Here is a 13,560-nt window from a genome sequence, read left to right on the forward strand (position 1 = left end):
CTGGATTCTACCTCAGTGAGCTAGACTATTTACAAGGCAGGAGGTGATGGCCTTGAGAGGAGGAATCATAGAAAATCAAAGTTGAGTTTCAGGTAGTAACTGGTACAATGCAACAGGGAAATAGCCTAGGGAGAGATATTCAATAGGGGAAAAGACAAAGAGTATGCTTTAAGTTTTTCCTAGAAAGGCCAAACCAATTTATGTACATTACTGAATTCAGTACTGCAGGAAAGCATCGTGCCAGCACTGGGTATCTGCATTTCAGGATGCCCTTACCAACAGAAAAGGTGGGAAATGATAGTTTACAGTAGCTTTCATTTGTATTAAATTATTACTTTGAACATTTTTTTCAAGCATGTAGTCACTGTATTCTGTCATGAATCATGGTTTTGTGGCCTTTTCCCTTGTTGTGAAATTCATGTAACACTAAACTTAGTGTTTGAACCATTTGAAGTTGTATAGTTGATCTACTGCAGTTCTTCATTGATCCCCAGAGAGGCCCATGTGTGGAAGACTCTGCCCCAGCCTATGGGGTGGTGGTGGAAGTTTTCAGAGATGGAGCTCAAGAAAAGATGGTAGGTCATTGGAGTGTGTCCTTGAAGTAGCTATTGGTATTTTGTCACTGTGATTGAGAGTTTGCTAATGCAACAATTCTACATCCTGAGGACATTCACATTACTGTGCTTGTTTTACCATCACCCTTTTCTAGGATTTTTCATCACCTGACATTAGTTCAAATTAAGCACTAACTTCATAAGCTGCTTCCTGCCTGGTCCCCTTACAACTATGCTTAAAGAGACTTTCTGTCTCTTTAAATCTGACAATTCTAGGAATCTCATTTAACAGGAATTATACAATATGTGCTCTCTTATGATGGTGCATTTCACTTAGTAAAATATGGTTATGGTGCATCCACATGTTAGTGTGTCCCCAAATGTTTTTCCTTTTGAAGGCTAATATTCCATGATGTATGTATATCACATTTTGTTTATGTATTTTATCTCTCCATAGATGAAATAACTTGGGTTGTTTCTACCTTTAGAGAAACATTGAGGCATCAAGACTTTGTGGGAATTCTTCAGAAATTAAGAATATTAATCCATTGTCACCACATGTCCCTAGCGGGAAGCTGAAATTCCTATTTCCATTAGCATGAGCAAGCACCTTCATGTATGAAGCTCTCGAGCTAAGTGTTCAGGAACTCGGGGCCCCTGTTCAGGTTGTTTTCCAGTTTTTGAAAGGGGAATGGAAACATTCCTGATCTTAGACCACTGAGACAGTGAGCGAGGAATAACAACACAGCTTCCCCCCACTGATCTCCTGTGGCCAGGCTCCACACTGCCGGCTTTAATAGAGCGCCTCACATTTCTCACAGCTGAGGGGCCTGAGGTAGGTGATAGTATTCTTATTTTACTGAGAAGAAAGTAGAGGCCTAGAAGGGTTATGGAGCTTAACTGAGGTATACAGCTTGTAGAAGACAGAGCAGGGATTAGAACTTAGCCCTGTGTACCTCATCGTAATACTCCAAGAAGCCCACCAGTAGAAACACTGGCAGCCCAGGACTCTGGTCAAATGCTTCCCTGTGAGAACCCCAGCCAGCTTAGATGTTAGGGTGCGTGGTAGCCGATGACATCAACCCCTCTGCAGTCTGCTCGTCTCCCTACTGAGGCCTTGAATGGGGAATGTATACATTTGTCCTCCTAGCTGGGAGCAAATGTGGCCATATCTCCATTGCTCCATTCACAGCCAAGCTAAGGTAACCGTGCAGCTGTTTTATAAAGCCCTTGGGCGCCGTTAGGTTGCTATTCTCAGATCAGCAGCTGCCTGCAACCACTACCCCCCCTCCCCGCACCACTATGTGTTCTGTAGACCCCATGACCTTATGACCTTGAGGGGAGTTGAAAGAATGTGGCGGTTAGGCCCTCGGCAGGCTCTGATCATAGTTATTGGCTAGGCAGGGTAGGCTCTGCACCCTTCAGATTTCCCCACACTAAGGCTTTTCTGTGTAGCCCCATGCATAGCTTAATAAGCTGTCATTTTTTCCTCTCTTCCTTCTGTACTTCCTGATTCTGTCTTCCTGATTCTCCCTCCCTGTAGAGGGATTTTGGTAAGGTATTTGTTCCCATCTGACCTTTCTTCTGTCTGTGAACTTTCTGGCACATTCTTACACAGAATTCCAGATATAGGTAGCCCCATCTATGGATGTTGTGGCAACATTAAGATAAGCTTGATAATTACTACATTTTGGGGGCAGAAGTACAAAGACACATTGTGAGTGAGTCAGTGTGTGTGTGTGTGTATAGAGTCATTTGGGAGAGCAGAATGTTTCTGTGTGAACATTTGCTCCCATGACTCTCCCAGCCAGAAATGTGACTTATTTGTGTTGAGGTGTTATAAAGAAAGTGTGGCATGCAGAACAGTTGTGTCTGTGTGTCACCCCCCCACCATGCGTTGATATAGAAAATGTAACTAGTTTCCTTTCCACTGAAGGGAAGCGGTAGCTGCTGTGAATGGAGAGCTCGAAGCTATGCTGGTCTAGAAACAATGAGAGGAAATGCAGGTCAAAGAATGGCGTAAGGGGTACAAGTATGAAAAGTCTTCTTTTCATGCTTAAGGGCAGTGTGCTCTCAGCTTACTCACAGAGCTTATGCCTGGAGAGCTACTGAGAGAGCCAGAAACATACTTAGGCAGCATCTGATTTTGCTGACCATCAAGCTGTGCAGGGCTGTACCCAGCCTTAGCTGCTTCCCTTCCTATTTGCTAGGGACTAATCCCAGAGGCCTCACTGGCCCTGTTTTCCCCAAGGAAAGGACTAATCTTCCTTTGAGCCCTTTCTGCTGCTCCCTAAGATGCTAATAATGCTTGGAGGAGCCTCTCTCCCTTCTAGCTACACCACGACTAAGCTGCCCTGTCACCAGTGACTCATCTCACAGACAGAGGTCAGGAGACTGAGACACATACGGGAGGAATAAACAAAAGCAGACAGAAAAGCCCAAATGTACATACAACAGAGTGAAATGAAATCATGCTTGTCTGGGTTCCCTCTCTTCCTAGGAGTGGTTTGACTGTGTGTTGACCAAGAGGCAGAGGGGTTATTAAAGTTGACGTGGTTGCACTGAGGTTAAAAGAGTAAGAGTCCTCATGAGTCTGAAGTACTACAGAAAGTCAAGGAAAGAAGAGGAATCGTTCCTAATCCACTTAGGGAAGAAGCCCAATGGGCACTGCATGAAGAATGGTGCCTGAGAGCAAATGTTTAGGGCATCACTGGCCTTGTACTCTATGCAAATGATGCCCTAGAGTTGAGCACAGAAAATGAGGGGTGGGGCATTGTTAACCATGCACCAAAATGTGTCACACAATAAAAACAGGAGAACTCAAGAAGTACCTCTATGTCTGTTCTAGGCCAGGATCCATGGGGACACACCATAGGTTTTGGTCCTAGGACTTAAAGAATCACTTCAGCTCCCATGAGGGAGGCAAGCTGTGTTACTAAAAGAACTATAAGATACCTCTACCCAAACTATTGCATGTATAGTGGGGGTTCAGATATCCTGAGAGTACCTCCTTGATAAAAGAAAAAAGAAAAGAAAGGAACAAAAACATCTCTTTCTTTATTTCTTCACAGCCTTCAATACCCCAGGTTCCAAACTACAGGCTATCAATGACCATGCCAGATTGGCTCCAGGCGATCCAGACTTACATGAAGACACTACAGTATCCTTCCAGCCGGGATCTGAGCAGACCTGGGCAGGGGTAGGCATGGTGATTGCAAGCCTGATGGCATGTCTGTCCCCAGCCAAGCAGCCAAAACTCTCGAAGGTTGGGGAGGCCAGGCATGGAGGAACACTCTTGGGTCAGAGCCTGGAAGGATGTAATTGCATTTACTAGGCCTTTCTCCCTTCTAGCAGAGTGAAAATGAGGGCAGCAAGGAAGAAGTGAGGCAGGTAGTCTGCCTTTTGCCCCTCTGGCTTCTCTTTTTCCATCCCTGCCTCTGACCTGTCCTGTATTCTCCCTGAAGTGTCCTCTTTGTCTGGTTTTCTCTTCCACTTCCTTCCTCTTGACCGTCCTTATTCCCTAACTCTTCTTCTCTGTTGAATATCTTTTCTTTCTATTGGTCTATACTGTTCTTCTACTTCCTTCTCACTTGTTGGACTTTGGATCTTAAGATACCTACCTGGTATACTGCCTTTGGCTCTCCCAGAAACCCAGACTGATGACTTTGCCGAGGAACTGTGGGCCCAGGCTGAGCTGAGACTAGCTAGCTTCTTCCCTTTCTTCTCCAGGGTCCTCAGGCTGCTTATGGTTAAGGTTAGATCAGTTCTAGAGCTCACACAGACTAAATATAGTAGGAACATGGGAAGAAGTGATGATCCACTCTCTTCTTGTGGTATTTTATCAGGGATAGGAGTCAGATAGGGAATAGACCAAGAACATTGTCCAAGAAGTCAGTATTCTGTTGACTCCCCTTCCTCCATAAAGACATAAAACGACCTACAAGACTCAGGCATATTGGCTTCTATTAGTCCATTTCTGTCCAGCCTTGAACAACAGAAGGATTTCACTGAGCATGTACTATCTACCCTGAAAGAGCCCCTTCCTCTCCATGCTATAGGCAACAATGAATCTTTCCTGGGGGTATCCTCTGAAAGGACCGAGTATTACACCTCCTCTTCATCAAGGTAACTACTACCAGATAGGAATGACACCAATTTGTGTTCATTCAGGTAGTGAGATGAAGGGAATTGTCACTTGCCCTGCAGGACAGCATCTGGGTGTGCTGCATATGAGAAATATAAGGCAATATGAGGAGAGGGCAGTGAGAAACTTCAGAGTGAGGCTCTAGTTATCGGAGGTGAGACTCTACCTGGTCCAGAGGCATAAACTTAAGCCAGAATAGATCTGGGCTCCAAGGGCTGTCTTTTTCTGATGTGACTTGTGATACAAGTTAGAATGGCTCTCACTTCTTTCTAGGACTTGATCTTCCCAAGGGTCACCTTGAAAGAGATTTAAGAGAATGAGTCTCCCTGCGAGCAAATTTGCATATATTTTACGTATCATTTCCTCACCCTGCCTTAATTCTGCAACCTTTACTTAGCCAAGTTTTCAGTTTTTGAAAGAATCTGGTTTTAACTCTTCCTTTCTTCTGACCCATTATTGGCTTAGATCACTGGGCAAGCCCAGGAAACTGTGGGTGCCTGGCTGCTATCAGTTATCGGGCCTTTGGAGCCATCACTTAGGGAGGCAGAGGACAGGCTCTTTGCTTTTTGATCTGATATATTTCATTGCTTTATGACTCTCTACTACCTTGGCCTGGACATGGGTGTCAGGGTCCAGAGGCTTCCTGGGGCCAGAACTGATAATAGACATGATACTCAGCTATTCGTGGAGTTCATTGTGTGTGTGTGTGTGTGTGTGTGTGTGTGTGTGTGCATGTGTGTGCACGCATGCACGTGTGTTGGTACTGGGGCATGAACTCAGGCCAGAGCTTTTGTCTCTTAGCTTTTTTGCTCAAGGGTGGCACTCTGTCACTTGAGATACACCTCTACATCTGGCTTTTTGGTGGCTAATTGGAGATGCGTCTCACGGACTTTCCAGGCTGGCTTTGAACATTGATCCTCAGCTCTCAGCCTCTTGAGTAGCTAGGTATGACAGACATGAGCCACTGGTACCTGGGTCACAGCTGTATTGTTAATAGTCTTACTATTATTATCCTGCCCTGCCTCTTACCATGGAGCCTCCAATTTGGTAATCAGAGATGGAGGACTCTGAATAGCATCCAGGTTTAAGAATTATTTTCTGAATTCACAGTCTCCAAGGTGTGCCTAGAAATTACTTTTGAGCTCTGGAGATGACAATTACCTATGCCCATATTTGAGAAGCCAACTTTGTCTGTCCTGGAGATTAGGGAGTCCTGTAGCAACCTCAACTGATGAGGGACACAGCGAATCTCTTGTACCCGGCCCTGGGCTGCAGCAGCTCTGGCTATCCAAGCTCATGCCTCATTAGCACCCTTCCAACACTTGCTTTGTTGTTGTTGCTTTTGTTTTGGTTTTCTTGTATATTTGGGATCCATTGCAGAGCCTTACACATACTAGACAAACACTACTATGCTTCATCCCCAGTCTCTACATGCATATTTTTCTATAGGATTTTGTTTGAGGCAAAAGCACAAAACACAAAAAGGGCAGAAAAATCAAGATCCCATGTCAGAAAACAAGGCATCAGGGAATTTTCAAAATGACCTGGTGCAGGCTTTAAGTACCAGAGAACTGGGCAATCAATTCAAATCCAGGATGTGGTTAATGGTGCTGTCTTTTCAGATTAGTCAAGTGTCAGTCTAGACATGAAGTGATGTTGCCACAGTAAGTTCTTCTGTGGAATCTGCTGTTGAAAATCCTTACTGTTGTTCATCTTTCTATTCATCCCATCCATCCATCTATCCACCCCTTTCCACCTTTCTGTCCATCTTTTTCTTTTCTTTGTTTTTGCCAGTCCTGGCTTGAACTCTGGGCCTGAACACTGTCCTTGGGTTTTCTCAAGGCTAGAGCTCTACCACTTGAGCCACAGCACCCCTTCTGGCTTTTCTATGTATGTGGTAACTGAGGAATCGAACCCAGGTCTTTGTGCATGATAGGCAAGCACTCAACCACTAGGCCAAACTCCCGGCCTCTCTGTCCATCTTTTTACTCATTTATTACTCTTTCCATCCATCAGTTTACTCACCTATTTCTCATCTATTAATAAAAGATGCCAACTGTGGCTTCTTCCAGGCTTTCTAGGCAATCTAAAGATAATGAAAGGATGGTCCCAACTCTCAAAGAGCTCATAATGTATAGGTGAATTAATATATGCATTCAGCTAAGCACAATACAGAATAGATTGACAAATGCTGTTATAAAGTTTCAAGGTACTTTGGGGGCCTCAAGTAGAAACCAGACGGTGAGGACTTAGAGGAAGAGCCACCTTCTGGCTCCCGGCCACTTTTGCAACACCTTGTTGCGAACACCCAGTTCCTTACCCTCCTTGAGACATGGTGGTGAATATTTTCCTTTGCTAGATGAACGGGACTTGGAATTTTCTGTCACTTTCCCTTTACATACCTCACACAGATACAATCATACAGGAACCCAGTTCTTTGAAATTAGGAAAATGAGACCGCTGAGTGGGTAAGTGGTGCATGACCTGTGGACCCGATGACCTCTCTCCTACCTGAAAGCTGCTGACTCCTTCTTCCAACCTTTAACCTTATGTCCCAGTGCTCAAAGATCTGGTTCATTGAGGGCAGAGAGGAAGGAGCATGCCCAGGACTGGGTTGGAGGTGGGGCTGAGGATTGGGCCCTTTTGACTGAGCAGAAGACTAAGTCTTTTGCTCTATGAGATCTCCTTTACTGGTCCCATTGTGTGCCCCCCTGTTCCAGAGGCAATGGAAGGATGCTTTGGAACACTGGCGCTCTCTCTAGGATGTGTATCTTGGAGAGTAGAGTGGAGGATTGAAGATTTTAGTTTAGCTAGGCGCAGATATGCTTTTTATGTGTTCCTATGAAGCAGGGTCTCCCTTCTCCCTTTATATTCCTGCATGATGCCAAATGTGGAGACAAGCACGCTGACGGACAGATAGATGGGCTAATTGAATAGGTAAACAAGGCCTGAGGTTCTCTGTTGTGTTCTCTCCTACAGGTTAATGGAAACAGCGAAAGAAATGACCCGTGAATCATTGCCTATCAAATGCCTTGAGGCTGTCATCCTGGGCATGTATCCTTTGAGTTATGTGTGCTCAAGTTTTCTGTATAGATGGTGACCGTACTATGGGTACCAGTGTGTCTCATGTCTTATATCCACAGAAATGATGCTTATTATCTCCTTGGAGGGACGTGTCAAACTCTGCTAGCATTCCTATTTGGTTAAGTCAAGTGGTTACTCCACTTTCTTAGTTGTAGCATCTGTCGGGAGCAGCCATCAGCCAGTAACTACACAGATTCCTTTAGTCACATGGAGAATTCTAATTTAGAGCCTGGATGTAAGCCTTAATTAATCTGACATTGCCCCAGGAACGGTAGGTATTCCAGGGGAAGAGGGAAAGCAAAAGGGCTAGCAACCAAATCCATCTTCAGGAGACAGGGAAGAACAGATGGTGGAAGAGACTGAACATTGGAAGTGGGTCTTAGCTCAATGGGACAGAGCTGACACACAGGTTGATCAACCCTACTTTCTGTTCCATTTTCTGGCTTTTTGGCCTGAGAGGACTATTGCCAAGAACAACGGAGTCACTTATTGATGGTGATGACAGTTAAACATGATTGGCTAGAAGAGCAGAGAAACTACAAGTCTCCTAGAAGGGAGAGTGGCCAAGGTAAAACAGTAAGACCTGAGCTCTGGAGATAGTCCCAGGTGGAGCAAGTTGGATATGTGAGCACTGTGTTGAGAAGAGACTTTCAATGGAAGCAGAAGAGTGGGGTCAGATATAGTCTCTAGAGAGTAGCTTTCTGAAAGACACACCAAAAATAAAAGACTGATTGGAGAAAGCTGGAACTGACTCTGCAAAGCTCACCCGGCGCTGTTAGAGGAGAGGGTGGTGATGCTTGAACCGAGACCCTGGCCATGGGTATGGATTTGAGAGAATGTTTTCAACCTGTCGAGGAGAAGATGGAATGTATAGGACTTAGAGACCAGCTAGCTGCTGAAGTTGATACCTTAACAAATGCAGATTTCCTGACTTGGCCATAGTCTGTGGAAGATGGGTCTGAGAAATGAAGGTGGCAGAGAGGTGACAGATACTTCATTGGAGACTTGAATTATGACAGTAGTAATAAAGGTGGAGGGAAGGGATGGAGGCCTATCAGTGCCACTGTGGACTGATGAGCTTTGAAGAGTTAAAGGGGAAAGCGGTGGCCTTCCACTCCTAGCTCGTATAATAGTGTCACAGTCCAAGAGAAGGACTTGAAGGGGAGGATCAAATTTATGGGGATATGAATTCAGATTTGGGTTATAATGAATTTGAGCATTTATTGAATTTGGAATATCAGGATGGAATCTTTGCAGTGTGGAGCACACGTAAATCTATATAGGAAATGCAAAATTGTGAGTGGTTGGGGAAGGTTGTGCGAATGGGGGAGAGGTTGTGCTTTATGTTCAAGAAGAGTTGAAACTGATCAAAGATGAAATCTGAGTAATTCTAGTTAGATATAAAGAGTCCATGAAAACAACTGAGGAAGGAAATTCAAAGAGGTAGAAGGAAGACAAGGAGACAAAGGAAGGATAGATTATTGAGAGTTAGACTAGGAACAAATAGAGCTGACTGGTCTTTTTTCTTTATCTCCCGGGCAGTTTTTGTTGTTGTTGTTTGAGTTGCTGGGGATTGAACCAAGAGTCTTGAGCATGCTATGCAAGCATTCTAACCCTGAGCTAGACTTCAGGTCCCAAAGCTTCATGCTTCATTGGGCCTTTGTGTATGCCCGTGTGTGTGTGTGTGTGTGTGTGTGTGTGTGTGTGTGTGTGTGTGTGTTTTCTAAGAATGGTGCCCAGGGTCTCTCATACAACTACTGGACATTTCCATGGGACAGGGAGTTTCTGTTTCTTTTCTGCCTTCTGCAGAGCACTCAAAGGCCTGGTGTAGATAAGACTGTTTATAGGTGCTTGCAAAGTGGAAACTTAAAACTCACTGAAGCCCCTCTCTATCTGTCCTGTATGTCTCTTCTCTGCTTCCCACAAAGGAAAAGAAGCATGTGCTTGGGGAGCTTAGCAGGAGGCCAGTGCTGGCTGGGGTCTGGCAACAAATGGCTCAGGGCCCTAAGTCTTTTTTTTTTTTTTTTGCCAGTCCTGGGCTTGAGCTCAGGGCGTGAGCACTGTCCTTGGACTTTCTCAAGGCTAGAGCTCTACCACTTGAGCCTCAGCACCACTTCTGGCTTTTTTGTATGTATGTGGTACCAAGGAATCAAACCTGGGTCTTTGCGCATGCTAGGCAAGCACTTTAACCACTAGGCCAAGCTCCCGGCCCCAGCCCTAAGTCTTGAGTGGCAGGAATCAGCCACAGCTGTTTAGCAGAGTCTCTTGTAAGTTTAATGGTGTGAACAGCCCAGGGATCCGCTAGTAGAAATCAAAGAGCCCAGGCCAAGCCCTTTGCTGGGTAGATGAACTAACCTCAGTCGCTTTGTTGCTGGACATCTGAATGTACATAGACATATATAGGTCATCTTGTTCTGCACAGTTCTGTACATCTAAGCATCATGTCACTAGTTTTAGCTGTGACCTTTGGGGATTGTGGAGAATAGATCATGATCCTGCCTCTGGGTCTGTGCTCTTGGTTTTCCTTTGTTCTTACCCATGTGACTTTTCAGAAAAGGCCAGGGAGAGTAGGAGAGATGCAGTGCACACTGCTGAACTCAGGGAAACCTGAGTCTTGAACACAGACCTAAATTTAAAAAGTCACAACACCTTTGTCCTCTCTTTGCTCTGTGTCAGCATCCTTGTGTCCCTTCAGGGAAAGTGAAAGATGAATTGAGACATCCTTTGAATTGTTTGCAGAACCTGTCATGGGTCCTAGGAACTTGGCAGTACCTTGAATCTGCTCAGTCTGCCTGTGTGGAAGCTACATCCATTTGCCTCCTTCCTGGTTTGCTCCTTTGACTTCAGCCCAGAGTTTGGGATTTGTCTGTGATGAGCCCCTTTCATGCATACGTTTACATACGATACATAGATTTGGGTCTTCAAATTATTTTCTCGACAATTTGCTGACCATGGTGAGCCTTGCTCATCACTAAAGTAGCCTGTTTTATTAAAACAACAGCTACATCATGAGAGGCAGAAATCTGGGTGCTGGCTCATTTTCCATGGGCTTTGGATGCTGTTGCTCTCTTTCCCTAAGAAAACCTCAGGCTGCTTTCTAACCTTGTCCTTCCTCACTCTTCCTTCCTGGGCCTCAAGGCTTTACTGATTGCTGTGATGAGAGTATAAATCCTGTATATCAGTATCTTGTTAACTGTACTGTCCCTTAAGACAGATTCCCATATTGCAGTCTGTCCTCCTTGTAGGGGTGAGGAAACTTTCCCTGCCAAAGGAAGCCATTTCTATATGTATCGCAAGCCATGCAAAATTCTTTAATATAGGCATATAGTCAAGGAGAGGTGTACATATCTGATCCATCATAGGTTGAATAGTTTCATGACCTTTTATGGCCCACAGCCCAGATGTTCTTTCATCCCTGCTAGAGAATGCTGGGTTTGCCTCTCTCACAGCCTATGTTTTTATTATTTTATTGTAGTAAACATGGCATCAACTGTACCCTTGCAGTTCAGTGATATTAACATTTATAATGCTGTGTGCTGAGTCAAAGCCAAGATGATTGTCAAGAGGCTGCTACCAAATACAATTGTGCTGGTGCAAGGGGAAGAAAGTCAGGTGACGTGGGCTGGGATAGAGTAGCCTTGGGTTTAGGTGTGGAGGCTGTCTTCTGTGCTAACCCAGGCTCCTGCACTGGTGTGGCAGGGTCACGTGAGCAGCTGATAAGGCACACACACGACTCCCTGCCTCCTCTCTTGACCACTAGTCAGCACATGCATCACATCTCTATTGCCTTGATTATGGGTTTCATTTCTCAACTGGGTCATCTCATAGGCCTTCCTGGCATTTCCACACATAGAAGTATGAGCACATAATTTTGAATGCACGAAAAAAAGGAAGGAAGGAAGGAGAGAGGGAGGGGAAGAGAGGGAGAAAGAGAAAAGAAAGAAACAAAGAAGTAAAGTTGGAAGGCTGGGATTGTGCTATGTGGCTCAGGCAAAACAACAAGACCTTATCTCCAAAACCAATCTAAAAAGCAGTAGGGCCGGAGGTACAGGCCAAGTGATAAAATGCTTGCCAGGCAATTGTGATACTCTGGGCTCAAACTGCAGTTCAACCCAAAGCCTGAATAATCTAAGTGTGGTAGCATGTGCTTGTAATTCTAGAACTCAGGAGGTTTAGGAAGGAGAATTGTGAGTTTGACCAGCCTGAGCTATATAGTGAGGCCCTAACTCAAAAGGGAAGAAAAAGATTCAACAACAAAAGTCTTACGTGGCTCCCAATGACTTGTAGATAAATAAGGAAAAAGTGACTTGTGGCTTTTTTATTTTGCATTTAATAACTAAAGAAGATTGCGTGTTTTCCCTTTGTCCTTGTTAATTTGGTTTCGATGTGCATTAGGCGGGGAACACTGAGAAGACCTCAAATGAATCTCCTAGAAAAGGATTCATCTGGAAAGGTGAGATATGAGCCTTCTCAAGGCATCCCTGGGAGATTCTGTCCCTTTTGGCAGCCCACACTCTTTTCAAGGCCTTTTGTGTTTTCCTTGACTCAGACTATTTGAGATACTTAACCAATGGACAGCCTTCCATCGAGCGATTCCCCATCAGCTTTAAAACCTACTTCTCAGGAAACTACTTTCACCATGTTGTGCTGGGAATTTATTGTAATGGCCACTATGGCTCACTGGGCATGAGCCGAAGGGCTGAGCTGATGGACAAGCCATTGACCTTTCGGACTCTGAGTGACCTTGTCTTTGATTTTGAAGACTCCTACAAGAAATACCTTCACACAGTGAAGAAGGTCAAGATTGGGCTTTATGTCCCCCACGAGCCTCATAGCTTCCAGCCTATTGAGTGGAAGCAGCTAGTCCTCAATGTCTCAAAGATGTTGAGGGCTGACATCAAGAAGGAGTTGGAGAAATATGCCAGGGATATGAGAATGAAGGTAAGTACTGGAATCACAAAAAAGTGATATGTGAGAGCTCTTTCCATTTCTCTTCCTCCCTCCCCTTCGTTTTCCAGGTCCTACATTCCTCTGACTCATCTTGTTTAGTGGTCACCCAGCAAAAGTAAAAAATATCCCACATTTTTTATTATTTTAATGAGCTTAAATTATCTATGCAGAGAGAATTTCATTGTTACATTTCCACACATTTACAATATATTCCAATCAGTTTCACTCCCTCTGTGATTCTATCTTGTCCCTTTCCCCCCACTTTCCCAAAACATTTTCAATGTTCTATTTTCAGGGTTGCAAAACATCTGTTTTGGCCATATTCATCCTCCTTGTTAGCCCATCCTGTCCCACTAATACACTACCCAACAGAACTTATTTCTCTTTTCCATTCCCCCATATCCCAAGACATTTATTGTCGTCATCGTTGTCAATATCATCATCATCATCATCATCATCATCATCATCATCATCATCATCATCATTTTGTTGGTAGTTGGGCTTGAATTCAGGGCCTGGGGGCTGTGCCTGAGCTTTTTTGCTCAAGGATATAGCTCTACCACTTTGAGCCCAGGCTGCCCTTATGGATTTCTGGTGATTAAATGGAGATAAGAGTCTCACACATGAGGGCCAGGAGTTTGGCCTAGTGGTAGAGTGCTTGCCTAGCATGCATGAAGACCCGGGTTCAATTCCTTGGTACCACATACTTGGAAAAAGCCGGAAGTGGTGCTGAGGTTCTAGTGGTAGAGCTCTAGCCTTGAGAAAGTCCAAGGACAGTGCTCAGGCCCTGAGCTTAAGCCCAAGACTGGCAAAAAAAAAAAAAAAAAA

At 44.6% G+C, this 13,560-nt stretch overlaps 1 protein-coding gene across 5 annotated transcripts in view; it reads left to right on the forward strand.

Moving 5' to 3' along the window:
- LOC150038993 (tubulinyl-Tyr carboxypeptidase 2) overlaps window positions 1–13,560 on the forward strand; it is a 41,851-nt gene that overhangs the window by 5,969 nt on the left and 22,322 nt on the right. For 4 of the 5 annotated variants that reach the window (XR_016534573.1, XM_090328146.1, XM_090328145.1 and 1 more), the window contains exons 2-5: window positions 3,626–3,714; window positions 7,110–7,166; window positions 7,678–7,752; window positions 12,342–12,723. Coding sequence is in view for 4 of the 5 variants with exons in the window: in XM_090328145.1 (XP_090184271.1) it covers window positions 3,626–3,714; window positions 7,110–7,166; window positions 7,678–7,752; window positions 12,342–12,723 (603 nt within the window). In the remaining variant the exon portion in view is untranslated. Of the gene's footprint in view, window positions 1–3,625; window positions 3,754–7,109; window positions 7,167–7,677; window positions 7,753–12,341; window positions 12,724–13,560 lie in introns of all 5 variants that reach the window. The other variant, XM_090328144.1, reaches the window with a different exon arrangement.

Source organism: Megascapheus bottae, unplaced genomic scaffold (genome assembly GCF_031878675.1).
Source record: "Megascapheus bottae isolate mThoBot1 unplaced genomic scaffold, mThoBot2.hap1 H_1, whole genome shotgun sequence".
Taxonomy (NCBI): Eukaryota; Metazoa; Chordata; class Mammalia; order Rodentia; family Geomyidae; genus Megascapheus; species Megascapheus bottae.